The sequence below is a fragment of the Hylobates moloch genome, unplaced genomic scaffold (genome assembly GCF_009828535.3).
Source record: "Hylobates moloch isolate HMO894 unplaced genomic scaffold, HMol_V3 SCAFFOLD_20, whole genome shotgun sequence".
Classification (NCBI taxonomy): Eukaryota; Metazoa; Chordata; class Mammalia; order Primates; family Hylobatidae; genus Hylobates; species Hylobates moloch.
The window spans coordinates 53,042,971-53,055,723 of NW_026652295.1; the positions used below are offsets into that span (position 1 = coordinate 53,042,971).

The following is a 12,753-nucleotide window of genomic DNA, read 5'->3' on the forward strand; positions in this document are numbered from 1 at the left end:
GGTATTTAGTGCCAGACCCTAGCACTATGTTCTAGGCACTGTGGAACTAAGAGTGAAGAAGATAGCAAAGCCCTTGCTCTCATGGTGTATATATTCTGTTGGAAAAAGAAAGAATAAACAAACAAGGTAGAAATTCTATAATTAATAATTAAATGAGTTGATGTGAGAGAATGTAACAGGACTTACTTTAAACTGACTTGTCCAGGAAGATTCATTAAGGAGGTAAAATTTATGCTGAGACCTCAATGACAGGAGGGAGCCAATCATGCCCAAGGAAAGAGCCAGGGAAACAGGCAGAGAAAAAAACTAAGGTAAAGGACCTGAGATGGATCTGAGTGTGCCTTGTTCCAAAAACAGAGATAAGACAGTGGGGTAGACTACAGTGCACAAAGTGAAAAATGGTACAAGAATTTTGAATATATACGAAGCTTGAGAAGCCTGTTGGATACCCAAGTGGAGGTATCAAATAGGCAAGTGCCTCTCAAAGTTAATTTGCATATAAGTCATGTAAGGATCTTGTTTAAAATGCAAACTGTGATGCAATGGGTATGGAGTGAAGTCTCAGATTCTGTTTCTCAAAAGGTCCCAGGGGATGATCCTGCTGGTCTTGGACCACATGTTGAGTTATAAGAATGAAGGCAACTGTGCATTTGTGAGTCTGCAGTCAAACATAGAGAAGGAAGAGGCCAAAAGATAAATAAGGTGGAGAAAATAAAACCAGAAAAGAAACTCTCTTTAAACTATCAAAGGGATTTAGATGGTTTGTGTGGAGAAAGGATACCAAATACCTACACCAAGCTTTCTCATACTAAATGTGATTCAGTCGCATCAAGGTATTCATGGAAGTGACTCAGTAGACTGATATGGATGCTATGTAACTGTGCTCTAGACTGTACCTGGATTTCTGACTACTTGCTCTGCCTTTCAAAGTCCATGGTTTTCATTTCAAAACAGCAATGCTTTCCCATCATCCCCTTAGTTGTTAATATAGGCAGTTTGTAACAAGAGATGCTTTTCCAAATATCTCAACTTAAGAACTGCATAGCTTTGTAAGAGATAGGAAGTCAGTCTCCTCAGAATATGGGGTACATATCCAGCTGTACACGCTAATCGCAGGTGTCCCATGACTGCCAGTCTGCAGGGTCATGTGTTTCATGAAGAGAGAAGCACAGGGAGATGTAACTGAAAAAGATTCATACCCAGCTTTGATTTTTGTCTGCTCCCTGCATTTCCCCCAACCCCCAAACATTAACCCCAAAGCAGAGAATTGCTCTCAGTATTCCTCCTCCAGAACCGTGCAACATAGTTACAATCAGTACTTCTCTTTCTTTCTTGAATTTATTTTTCTTTCAATGGTTTTAATGAATATTTCCTAGAAAGTTCACAGTACTCATTTTTATGTTTCAATTTATATTCAAATTTACTCAAAGATAATATCACCCGGTATTATTAGAGAAGTCTCTCTAAATACTAGAGCTGATGTTTCAGATCCATGTGTAATAATACTGCCCCCATAAAAATTCATAGGTTACAGAAGTTTATCTTAAATAGTCCTCCTGCTCCTCATCTCTGACTTTGATATATTACATCTTGCAATTTCTGGCAACCACTTCTAGGACAATAGACAAAATTTCAGCCACTTCAACTTTTAAAATAACCACTAAAAAATACACCAAAAGATAATGTGGGTATTCAAAGCACCATGAATCAAAGGAAAATAGGTATTTCATTAACCTAAAATTATCTTAATATTCTTAGGATCACAATATTTCACGGGGCAATTTGAAAGTGATCTAAAAATTATAAAGGTAGATTATGATACATGTATCAACCTATTCTTATCACTGCAATTTAGACATCAGGTCAAAAATAATAGCTTACAATTTCTCAATAGCTGAGTAACACCATGCTGGTTTTTACTATAACTGATGATAGGTAAAGTATGGTAAACTGGATGCATGGAACAAACATGGGAGGTCATAATATGTTTCCAGGCTATGGCATCTTGCCATTGGCCACAGCCTCTTGGAACCAGATAAAGTCACTGAAATAGTTAACAGATGTTAGCCATACTCGAAATATAAAAGTTCTATTGCTAAAATTATGTAGGGTCAGATGGAGATTTGGCTTTTGGTCCATAACATAACTGACTTGGCAAACGAATAGTTGAGATCCAGAGGCATAATGCATAATATTGAGGCCACACACTCTGCATACTATGCAGAAGCTCATAAACTACTGACGATATGTACACTGTGTTAAGCCTGCTTGATTAAGTATTAACACAGTATTTGATACTTGGGGAAATATGAAGTCAATTTTCCCATCTACTAAATTAAAAAGTTATTTCTACAAGAGCAAAAGAGACTTTATTCCAAGTTCAAAAGTATGACGTTTTATTATTTATCCTCAGCTTGCAATTTACCTGATGACTGATATTGCATTTTTTTGACTTAATCTATCCAGTTATAATCTTTTTGAAAAGGATCTCTTTTTTCCCACTCTTGTCCATTACTTCACATATCAGAGCAAGTTGACATTAATGATTTTCAGATGAGTATTGGGGCTGAAATTGATCTTCTCAACTGTATGTCATAAATCCATTCAAGTCAAGCATTGAAGGAGGCTTGTGCTACTTTAGAGTTTGTGGTTTTATTCACAGCTTTGCAAATAAAGTCACCAGCTTCCATCACTTTGTATAGATTCACACCCTAGTGAGGAAAAGAAGGAATATCAGGAAGGCAGAGGGATTAGAGAGAAAAAAGATAAAACATAGCCTTTTAAATTTTTATTAGTAGTTACTTAACCATTTAAAATTACTAAACAAAGCGGTGTTGGTCGTTATCAATTTTGGGGCAACATTTGTTTTCATGAATACCGTTGTTAACATTTTAGATTTTTCTGCTTTATTACAGCATATCTTGAATCTGACTCTTGTATAATAATATAGGTAGACACGTGAAAAACATCATAATTCAGGCTGGATCTAGAGTCTAGGAAGGACAATAATGGAACTACAAAAACAGTCGACAAAGCAGCAGTGAAGGACAATCAAAATAATGTTTTGGAGCAGTTTATAGATAAGAACTGAGTTAGAAAAAAACTATCCTCTTTACTACATGAAGAAACAAACTTGAAAAAGCCATAAGGATTACAGAAAAGGTGAATGCATATATATACATATATATTTTTTAAACCAAGGCCAGAAATACTATTACTAGTATGATACTGAAGGAGGTAGTTGCAAGTGAAATAAAATGAAGTGGTATTTAGTACACATCTGGAACTGGTTTGCCTGAGAGGTTGTACTGCCTGAAAGTATAAATAGGATCAACAAAAGCTCAGGTAAATCCATGGATGACAGATATGCAGTTGGGTATAAAGGCCAAGTTCAGGGCATGCTCTTGGCTTTGGTGTAATGAAAGGGTCACTATCAAAGTTTCCACCCAGCACTTTTGTTGTCACAGGAGGAGGCAAAGCATTAAGTGGATTAAGCACAAACTTGCCCTTATGTGGCATTTCATAAGCGTCTATGTTCCCCCTCAATATGGACTAGAACAATGTGGGCTTAAAATGGAAAATATTCAGTTTCCCTTGCTATTATAAAGTACTTTTTAATATCTATGAAAACTTGTCACTTTCATAAAATAGACAAGTATAAAAACTCATAGGGGCTTTTCATAACGATGAATATCCTTTTAGAAATTGGAGACATTTCGATATAGCTAATTACTTATCTCTTTAAGAATTAAAAATATTTTGTAAAATGATACTTGTAAATTATTTTCATGATGTCTTTTTATTACAAAGTTGTTTTCAGGATACTAACATTTGCTTTGGTTTGAGAAATTTGGTTTTGTCGTGGTAATGGCTTTACGTGGAGTATCTGTTTAACATCCTTAATCCAATGAAACTTAAATTCTGTAAACAGTTAACTTTGGATGCCTTTCACTTATAAATTACATCAGGCAAGGGTTGATAGAAAGATTTTGGTCATTAATGTCTTTCTTCTCTTTTCAGTAATTCCATTTGTCACAATTATACAGTAGAATTTGTTGATATTGCACCAAAGTAGAATTTTGTTTTGGCTTTTCTCTACCATTTTATTTAATCAGTAGATATCATTATGAAACAACACTGCATGTATTCTTAAATCATTTATCAGGTGCTTAAATATGTCTCATGTACTATGATAGATTCTGGAGTTTCAAGAACCTCCTGTAGAATGTGGTTTCTGCCTTCAAGTTCAGGCAAGCAATGTGGACTCACAACAGAAAATTCTGTACCATAGTTAAAGCCACAAATAGAGATATGCCCAGGTTATTATGGAGGCAGAGATGTGAGGCCACCAACTCACTGAGGAAAAGAAAAATGCAGAAAGGAATGTGTCAGGGAAAAGTGCCAAGAAGGGTAAAGCCTGACCCGAGGTTTATACAAAAAGTATAAAAGAGGATAGAGGATGTATGGGGCACTGTATGCAGGCAGAGAGAAGAGCAGTCCAAGATATCTTAAATATCCATGGCATACATGGATAAAGGTAAAATATACCATTAACCCTGGAAAAGGTAATAATAGGCCAGATTATGTGATAGAGCACAGGCTTGCTTTCAGGAAATTAGAATCCACTGATCCGTGCTCAAGCAGACATAGAGCCTATTCATACTTATATGTTAGGTGTAACCTTTTGATGGTAGCATGGAGGATAGATTTAAAGGCAAGTCTGGGGCCAGCGACCAGTATAGAGGATGAACACCCAGGGAAGAGATGCAGACCTGCATCAGTGTAGTCATAGCAGAGGTAATAAGGGAGGGACAAACAACCAAAATATTTTAAAGTCAAATTAGCAGCTCTTGGTAACTGATTGGACATGGAATCCATAGTGAGATTAAATTCTATAGAGAATCTTGGTTTGTTGCCGTGGGTGACTAGTTGAGTTGTAGCAGCTACTCAATGTAGCAATCCTTGGATGGTGAAATTTTTAGGAATAGACTTGACTTATTTGCATTTGGACTCCAGAGTTATGGAACATAACTGGTATATATTAAGCATCAGCTATCAGCTATGGAGTTCAATTCAGTCATCTAAATTTCTAAGAAAGGAACTATTTACGCTCATTTTATGTCAGTAGCTTCCAATATGAATGATTAAGATACAATATAAATGAAATAACATTTATTTCTAACCAGAGAAAATAGGCAATAGTTTTTGGTGTTTATGGGCCACAGCTGTTGGTGTTTAGTGCCAAGTGAAATCAGTCTTTCAATAAATATTTATGGAGCATCTTTATGCCACAGGCACCAAGCTAAAGTACGAATAAGCTGTCATAATTGCTCTGTGGTTGCAAGGGAAGCTAGACACATAAACAAGATAATTATATAACCTTGTGGTAAGTTCAGAGGAAAACATGAAAACACTAAGGAATGGGACCTAACAGTTTGACCTGGAGGATAGGCAGGGAGATGCTAGACGGCTTATTTTTAGGATGGTGGTGTCTTGCTTTCCAGGCCAAATGGAATACGAGGCATAAGGCCATTTCATGTGGTAGTGAAAACCTGAGCAAGGAGTAGAAGTGAGGAATAAAATGGTATAGAACTGTAGACTAGAAGCAAGTTTAATGAAGCAGGAGCATCAATGTAAGTAGAGTGAGGAAAAAGGAGGAATAGGAGCAGCGGAGAGTAAAAAACTTCATTTTATAATACAGATGATTATTTCACATCTCAGAAATTCTAAATGTCTAATCACCTGTAATTTTTATTTTTTTCCTAAATAAATCTGTTCTATAGACTAACAGGTTGCGTTAACAATCATAGGGCAAAACAAGGTGCTGAATTTAGTGGATGTGGTTACATAGCATGTGACTTTTCAGGTAAACTTGCAAAGAGACGATGCTTGCCATCTAGTGTCTCACATGCTAAGTATTATGAAGCTCCCCTCTTTCACTGATCATATAAAAAGTGCCCTGGGAGTTCTTCCGGAAGCTATAGTTGTCACTGAGACAATCAAGATATCAGTTTTCTCCAAGAAAAACATCCATACAGAAAACAAAACTGCAAAACTCAACAATCATAACAGCAAAGACACAGGCTCCAATTCACAAAGTGTATAAAATCAAATCAGATAATACATGAAAAAGTACTTTAGAGGTCATGAAGCACTATAAAAATGTGAAATGGTAGCATTATTGGTGATTGAGCTATAGCAATGAGTTACTTTATATAAAGACCCCAAAAGAATTTTTATTGCATTTTCCCACTGTGCATTTTAGCAAATAGCAAAAGTGTAGTAAAACTTTGACCTCAAAATTGCTTCCCACATCTTAGAAGCATTGCAATTTGGAGCTGCAAGGAATGCATGAATATTAAAATATGTTAAAGTAACTTACTGTATTGAGCCCCAGGCCATTAAGCATATATATCAAATCCTCAGTGGCTACATTCCCAGAAGCACCTTTTGCATAAGGGCAGCCACCTAATCCGGATACTGCAGAATCCACCACGTTAATTCCCATCTGGAAAACAAACCAAACCACCTAAAGCTTGTATGTTTATGGCATGTAAATTGTTGCATTTCTATTTAACCTGTGGTAAAGAGCAAATAAGGAAAATCTGAACTGGTTGTTCAAACATATTCACTTACCCACTGGCCTCTAGAACGGTCCCCGGGGTGCTTATTTCTTTTATGTCTAATCTTGTCTCTGAGGCTAACAGAAACTCTGCTAAGGCTCTCTGGAACTAGAATAATCTTTGATCAAAAGCAAAATGGTGTTGTTCATTGGTAACAGCTCAACTGTAGGTGGTGAAGCTTAGAGTAAGGTTAATTTACTCCAGATTTTCACATATTATCCAATTCTCTAGCTTAATTCTAAAAGCATTTTACAGGCAACATGAAATATTTTCAACATTCTAATTCAACATCAAAATGCCTTACATGACTGGCATGTGAGGGCAGGGGAGAGAGAAGTCACTGGGTTTGAAATAGGATTTTGTGGGCTCACTTTACCCATTCAACTCACCCAGTCTTTATCGAGACATCCATTGTTTTGCACACAAAACTCCACTACTTTGGGAGAAGGAAGAAATATTTAAGAGACAAAACACTTGCCACCAGCAGTAACACCAGCTCACATTATTGGTTCCCTACTAAGTGCTGGATGCTGTTATTAACAAATTATGTGTATTAATTCACAATTCTCCCCCAAACCCATGAAGCAGATACTCTTGTATCATCCCCAATTCACAGAAAGAGAACTCAGGTACAGAGGGAATAAACAATTTACCCAAGGTCACTATCTGGTAGGTGAAATCTTCTGTCTCCAGGGCATCTACACTCTGCCTTGATTTATAGCCTCTGGAAACATGAGAGTTGGTACATGATTATGTGCTTGGGGATATCAGAGGTGGAAGAGCTGTCTGTGTGTGCTGGAGAAATTATGGAAGACATGAGCACAACAGGGTCTGAGAAGGGCCCTGGAGTTCAAATGTTAATAAGATGAGAAGAACAGAGGCAGGCACGCCATTCCTCTGTGAAGGGTAACAATTCGGTAATCAGAAGATACAGCAAAGCCTAATCTGATTCTTCACTCTTGGGCATTAAAGAAAAAGTAACATGACCACATCAAAAATGAGAAGCACCTGGAAGCAGAGCTCTTGTCCAACCAACTAGATCATGGTTCTCAATCACAGGTTGTGGCTACATCCCCTGAATTTTTGACTCAGAAGTTCTGGGCTGCGACTTGAGAATTTTAAATTTTGACAAGATTCTGACGGCTGCTGCTCATGTGGGAATGTCTTTCTCCCTTCCTTCCTGCCTTCCTTCCCTTCTTTACTTTTTTGATAAACTTTTAATTTTAAAATAGTTTTTGATTTTCACAAAATTTGTGAAGATGAAACAGAATTCCTATATATTGCACACTCAGTTTTTCTATGGTTAACATCTGTTACAGAAAACATTATTCAATGATGCTTATTAAAGCACAGCAAGGATGACTTTATTTAGGAACATTGCAGTAGGTACAGGGACCACATGCAATGCAGGAGAGAGAGACTGTGCTCAAATCCAAATACAGCATGGGCAAGTGAGAATTTATAGCCAAGGAGTGGGGTGGGGGTCAGTGGATTAAAAATTACTAGGAGAAGACATTAGGAGTGAAAGGAATTCTGGCTCAACTGACCTACCAGGATTTTTGCTGAAGACAGGATAGGGTGATCAGACATGACCTTTGGGTTGGTGGAGGGGGAGAGACCTAATCAGATCGGGCATTTGGATATTGACTATAGGGGTTCTTGTTAAGCTGATTTCGTAGGAATTGCTAAAACTGGATTTTACAAGGAAGTGAAGAGGTGGGCTTAGGAGAAGTTTTAGAAACCTGACTGAAGTTTGGCTTCTTTGTCAGATCTTATATTATTATGGTATATTTGTCATAACTAAAGAACACATGTTGACATGTTTTTATTAAAATCCATGCAATATTTAGATTTCTTTAGACTTTTAAAATGACATTTCTAAAGACATTTTTAAACTGGTGTCTTTTATCTGTTCTGGGAGCTTACCAGTATACCACATTAGTAGTCAGGTATCCTTAGCTTCCTAGGGGCTGTGACAGTTTCTCCGAACTATTTTTTTTGAGTAGTATAAGTCATCATTTTGTTTTGTTTTGTTTTGAGATGGAGTCTTGCTGGGTTTGCCAGGCTGGAGTGCAGTGGTGCTATCTCGGCCCACTGCAACCTCCGCCTCCTGGGTTCAAGCGATTCTCTTGCCTCAGCCTCCTGAGTAGCTGGGATTATAGGTGCGCACTACCACACCTGGCTAATTTTTGTATTTTTAGTAGAGACAGGGTTTCACTATGTTGGCCAGGCTGGTCTCAAACTCCTGACCTCATGTGACCCGCCCTCCTCAGCCTCCCAAAGTGCTCATCATGTATTTTGTACAATGTCCTTCAATTTGCGTTTGTCTAAGTTTTTCTCCTGTTAAGACTGGAGTTATAGAGTTTTGGGAGAAGACCACAGAGGTAAAGTGCCATCCTGAAAGCATTATATCAAGGATACATAATATCAATATAAATTATGATGGCTGGTATTAACTTTTATTGTCTGGCTGAGGTGGTGTCTTCCAGGTATCAGCACTATAAAGTCTCCCCACAGTCTTTCTATATTGTTCATTTTGGAAAAATGTCACTATGCATAGCTCACACTTAAAGAGTGGGTAGTATCTACACAAAAGTTTTGAATTGTTCTGTATGGAAAATTTGTCCATTCTCATTTATTTACCTATTCTAACATGTATTTATATTAGGGAGGACTCATAGCTAATTATAGGTAATTATTTTGCACTTTGGGTTATAATGTAATACCAATTTATGTCTTTTGTTGCTCAAACTGTTCAACATTTGGCCATTGGGGAGCTCTCTCAGTTGGCTCCCGTGTCCTTTAGGCATGCCAAAGGGACTGTGGGTTTTCAACCACTTTGGTAGAGTTTCCTTTGCAAGACTGAAAAGGATACTCACAAAGTCTCACAAAGGAAGAACTACAGTCCTTAAAAAGCCCTAGACTTCTTTGGGACCCAAGGAAAGTTTACAAAGGATAGACTGTTTCTCTACCTCCATTTCTTCTTATACTCTCCAACATGGGAAGGTCTCTATTGCCTTCTTTCCATCACCACAACATTTCTCACATAATGATCTGACAGGTTCAGTCATATTCAGCAGTTAAATACTGGTACCTTTAGGACAATTTTCATTTACTATGAAAGCAGTAAGAATGGGGAATTATACTTTAGAAGTGAAATCTGTGGCATTGTTCAGTACTTGGAAGAGACAAATATTAAGATGTTGACCCGTCTCTGGGAGTCTGCCATGATATAAACAGGCAGGGGCATTTCTTTACTTATAGGTTAAAACTGATGTATTCAGTGGACCCGAACGTATCAGCTTAGGAGCCAGAAATTTCCATTAGTCTCAACCCTGTCAACCCACTGGAATCACCTGGAACCCTTTTCAAATGACCAATGTCCAAGCTTCTCCCTAAATTAATTAAATCAGAGTCTCTGTCCTAGAATCTCCTGTTACCCAGTGATTCTCAAATCCCTAAAGTAGAGTTTCTTATCTATCTCACCCTTTATCAATCCGGGGTATGGGTCAGCTTTAACTTTAGAAAAACTTTGTACCCCGGGGCAGCAAACAGTTAACCAGGACTGGTCAGCATTTAAAGAAAACCAGATTTTGAAAAAATACCCAAAAAAGTATAAAGTAGCAAAAGTCAGAGGAATCAGCATGATAGGTGAGAAATGGCTTCAGCCCGAAATGTGGATGATTCACTTTTGGGATCTGGAATCCACGTATCATGTTCCTTTTCTCACTACTGAGGATCAAGACCCTGCAACTACAGGAGTCCCAGAAGGAAAACTTGTTACTTTGTCAAAAGAACAGTTTTTAGTCTTAATTGGTCTTTTGGGAAAGAGTGAGGAAACAACAGTCATTCTTCTATTTTGTAACTAAAGGCCAATGTAACCTATTGCTTGGGCAAAAGTGAAAGATTTATTTACAATAGAGAAACCAGTATTACCACAGAGGAACAATAAATGACCAATGTCACACTAGAGCAAATATAAATAACCAGTGAAGCCAAAAAACAGTTCAACCTCACATTAAATCAAAGATTGTGAGTGAAAACTATAACACTGTATTTTACACTTTCAGACTGACAACAATTAAAAAAGAATGCTGGCATTGAAATAGTATAATATAGAGCTCAAATATATAAAACACTCTACAACTTCAACAACATGGACTAATTTCACAAACACAAGGTTGCTTGAAAAAAAAGTCAGGCTCAAAAGAAGACATACATCATTTCATTTAGATAAAGTCCTGAAACAGACCACACTAATCAAAGCAGTGAGAGGTTAGTAATTATCCTTTAAGTGTGAATATAAATGGACACAAGGAGAGCTTTGAGGGTGCTGGTAATAAATTTCTTGAACTAAATTGATTACATTGATAGTATCAGTTTGTGAAAATTCATTGAGCTTATAATTTGTACACATTTCCATATATGCATTATAGTTCAATAAATATCAATGACAAAGGGAGTGTTGTTGGAACTGAAGGTAAACAGTCAAACCTAAATGAGTAGGAATGTACAGTTAATTGGAATTCTTTGGGTGAGCAATTATTTAGTAATAAATCTTCACTCGTCAATATTCTTTGTCCCAACAGTTCCTTATCAAACAGTCCTTTCTAGAAATATTTAACAAATCCTAAGAAAATAACTAGATAAAAATAAATACATATGGGTGATGTATATTGTATATTTGTTTTGTATAGGATATATAACACACACACATATATCTATATAAAGACTCATCACAGTATGTTTTTTAAGAATGAAAATTTGAGAACCATCCAAATGTCTCACAATGGAGAATAGCTTTATGGTGTAGCTAGAAAACAAAATGATGATGCTATTTAACTGCATGATTAAGGGAAAAACAGGTTAGAAGATGTTATAACAGTACATAGAGTCATGATACAATTTTCTAAAAACAAAAAGGATTTGGGAGATACATAAAGTGCTAACAGTAATGATCATGGGTGCTGTGATTACAGATAAATTATTATTATTATTATTATTTTGAGACGGAGTCTTGCTCTGTCACCCAGGCTGGAGTACAGTGGCGCGATCTTGGCTCACTGGAGGCTCTGCCCCCCGGGGTTCACGCCATTCTTCTGCCTCAGCCTCCTGAGTAGCTGGGACTACAGGCGCCCGCCACCACGCCCGGCTAATTTTTTATATTTTTAGTAGAGACGGGGTTTCACCGTATTAGCCAGGATGGTCTCGATCTCCTGACCTCGTGATCCGCCCGCCTCGGCCTCCCAAAGTGCTGGGATTACAGGCGTGAGCCACCGTGCCCGGCCTATTTTACTTTAATTCTATCTCTGTTTTCCAGTGCCTCCACGATGAATGTTAATTACCTACCTAAGTAGAAAAAGTAAAATATAAAAGTTTTTGGAAACTTTAACCTGTAGTAAAATGACTGTAAATAAGTGAAAATGAATGTAAATAAATCCGAGACTCTGAATTTATTCATATTTTGCAATAATGGATCTTTCTAGGATCTAAGACTACGGGACTAATCTGCAAACATACTCTGGTGAAGGCAGGCATAATCTGAGTAAAAGAGGACTTGGCTTGTAAATTGGTCTTTCTGATTTTCTAGTACCAGATTAGCTCTAGACACAGATTCTCTTTCTGCAAGCTCTATTCACAAGTTAATTGACTCAGTTCTAAATGCAATATGTGGATTTAAAGTTTAAGCAATTTTAAAGAGTTTATTCAAGGATATATGACCTATAAAGGAGAATATTAAGGCATCAATTCCCTTTAAAGTCTCTCTTTTTAAAAAAAATCACAGTACTTTAAAAATATTTTAATACAAGTTCCCCTAAATTCTCTACTTTATTAAGTGTGTAATTTTCTTCTCAGAAATAAAAATTTTCTCAATGATACTTTTATCCTTATACTAAATTATATGCTCGTTTGTCTAAACAAGCTGCTTTGGAAATTTCTAGTCATAGTCTTCTAAGAAAATTTGATTTCACTATGTATGTTTTCTTCACATCTACTACCTTATTTCATCAGAAATAATTTTAATATGATGTAAACAAGCTCTGAAAAAAACTAGGAAGAAAAACATTATTTCTTTTTATTATTAATTCTTTATTGTAAAGAGTGGAAAGACATTTTTACTTAACCATTG

The 12,753-nt window shown here is 36.8% G+C and overlaps 1 protein-coding gene across 4 annotated transcripts in view; it reads right to left on the reverse strand.

Annotated features, from left to right (window-relative positions):
- Window positions 1-1,209: 1,209 nt before the first annotated feature.
- The window catches only part of HMGCLL1 (3-hydroxymethyl-3-methylglutaryl-CoA lyase like 1), a 143,053-nt gene continuing 131,509 nt past the window's right edge, over window positions 1,210-12,753 (reverse strand). For all 4 annotated transcript variants that reach the window (XM_058432512.1, XM_032140819.2, XM_032140820.2 and 1 more), the window contains 2 exons: window positions 6,383-6,508; window positions 1,210-2,711 (listed from right to left, as the gene is read on the reverse strand). In XM_058432512.1, coding sequence (XP_058288495.1) covers window positions 2,610-2,711; window positions 6,383-6,508 — 228 coding nt within the window. In that variant the 3' untranslated portion in view covers window positions 1,210-2,609. The remainder of the gene's footprint in view (window positions 2,712-6,382; window positions 6,509-12,753) is intronic.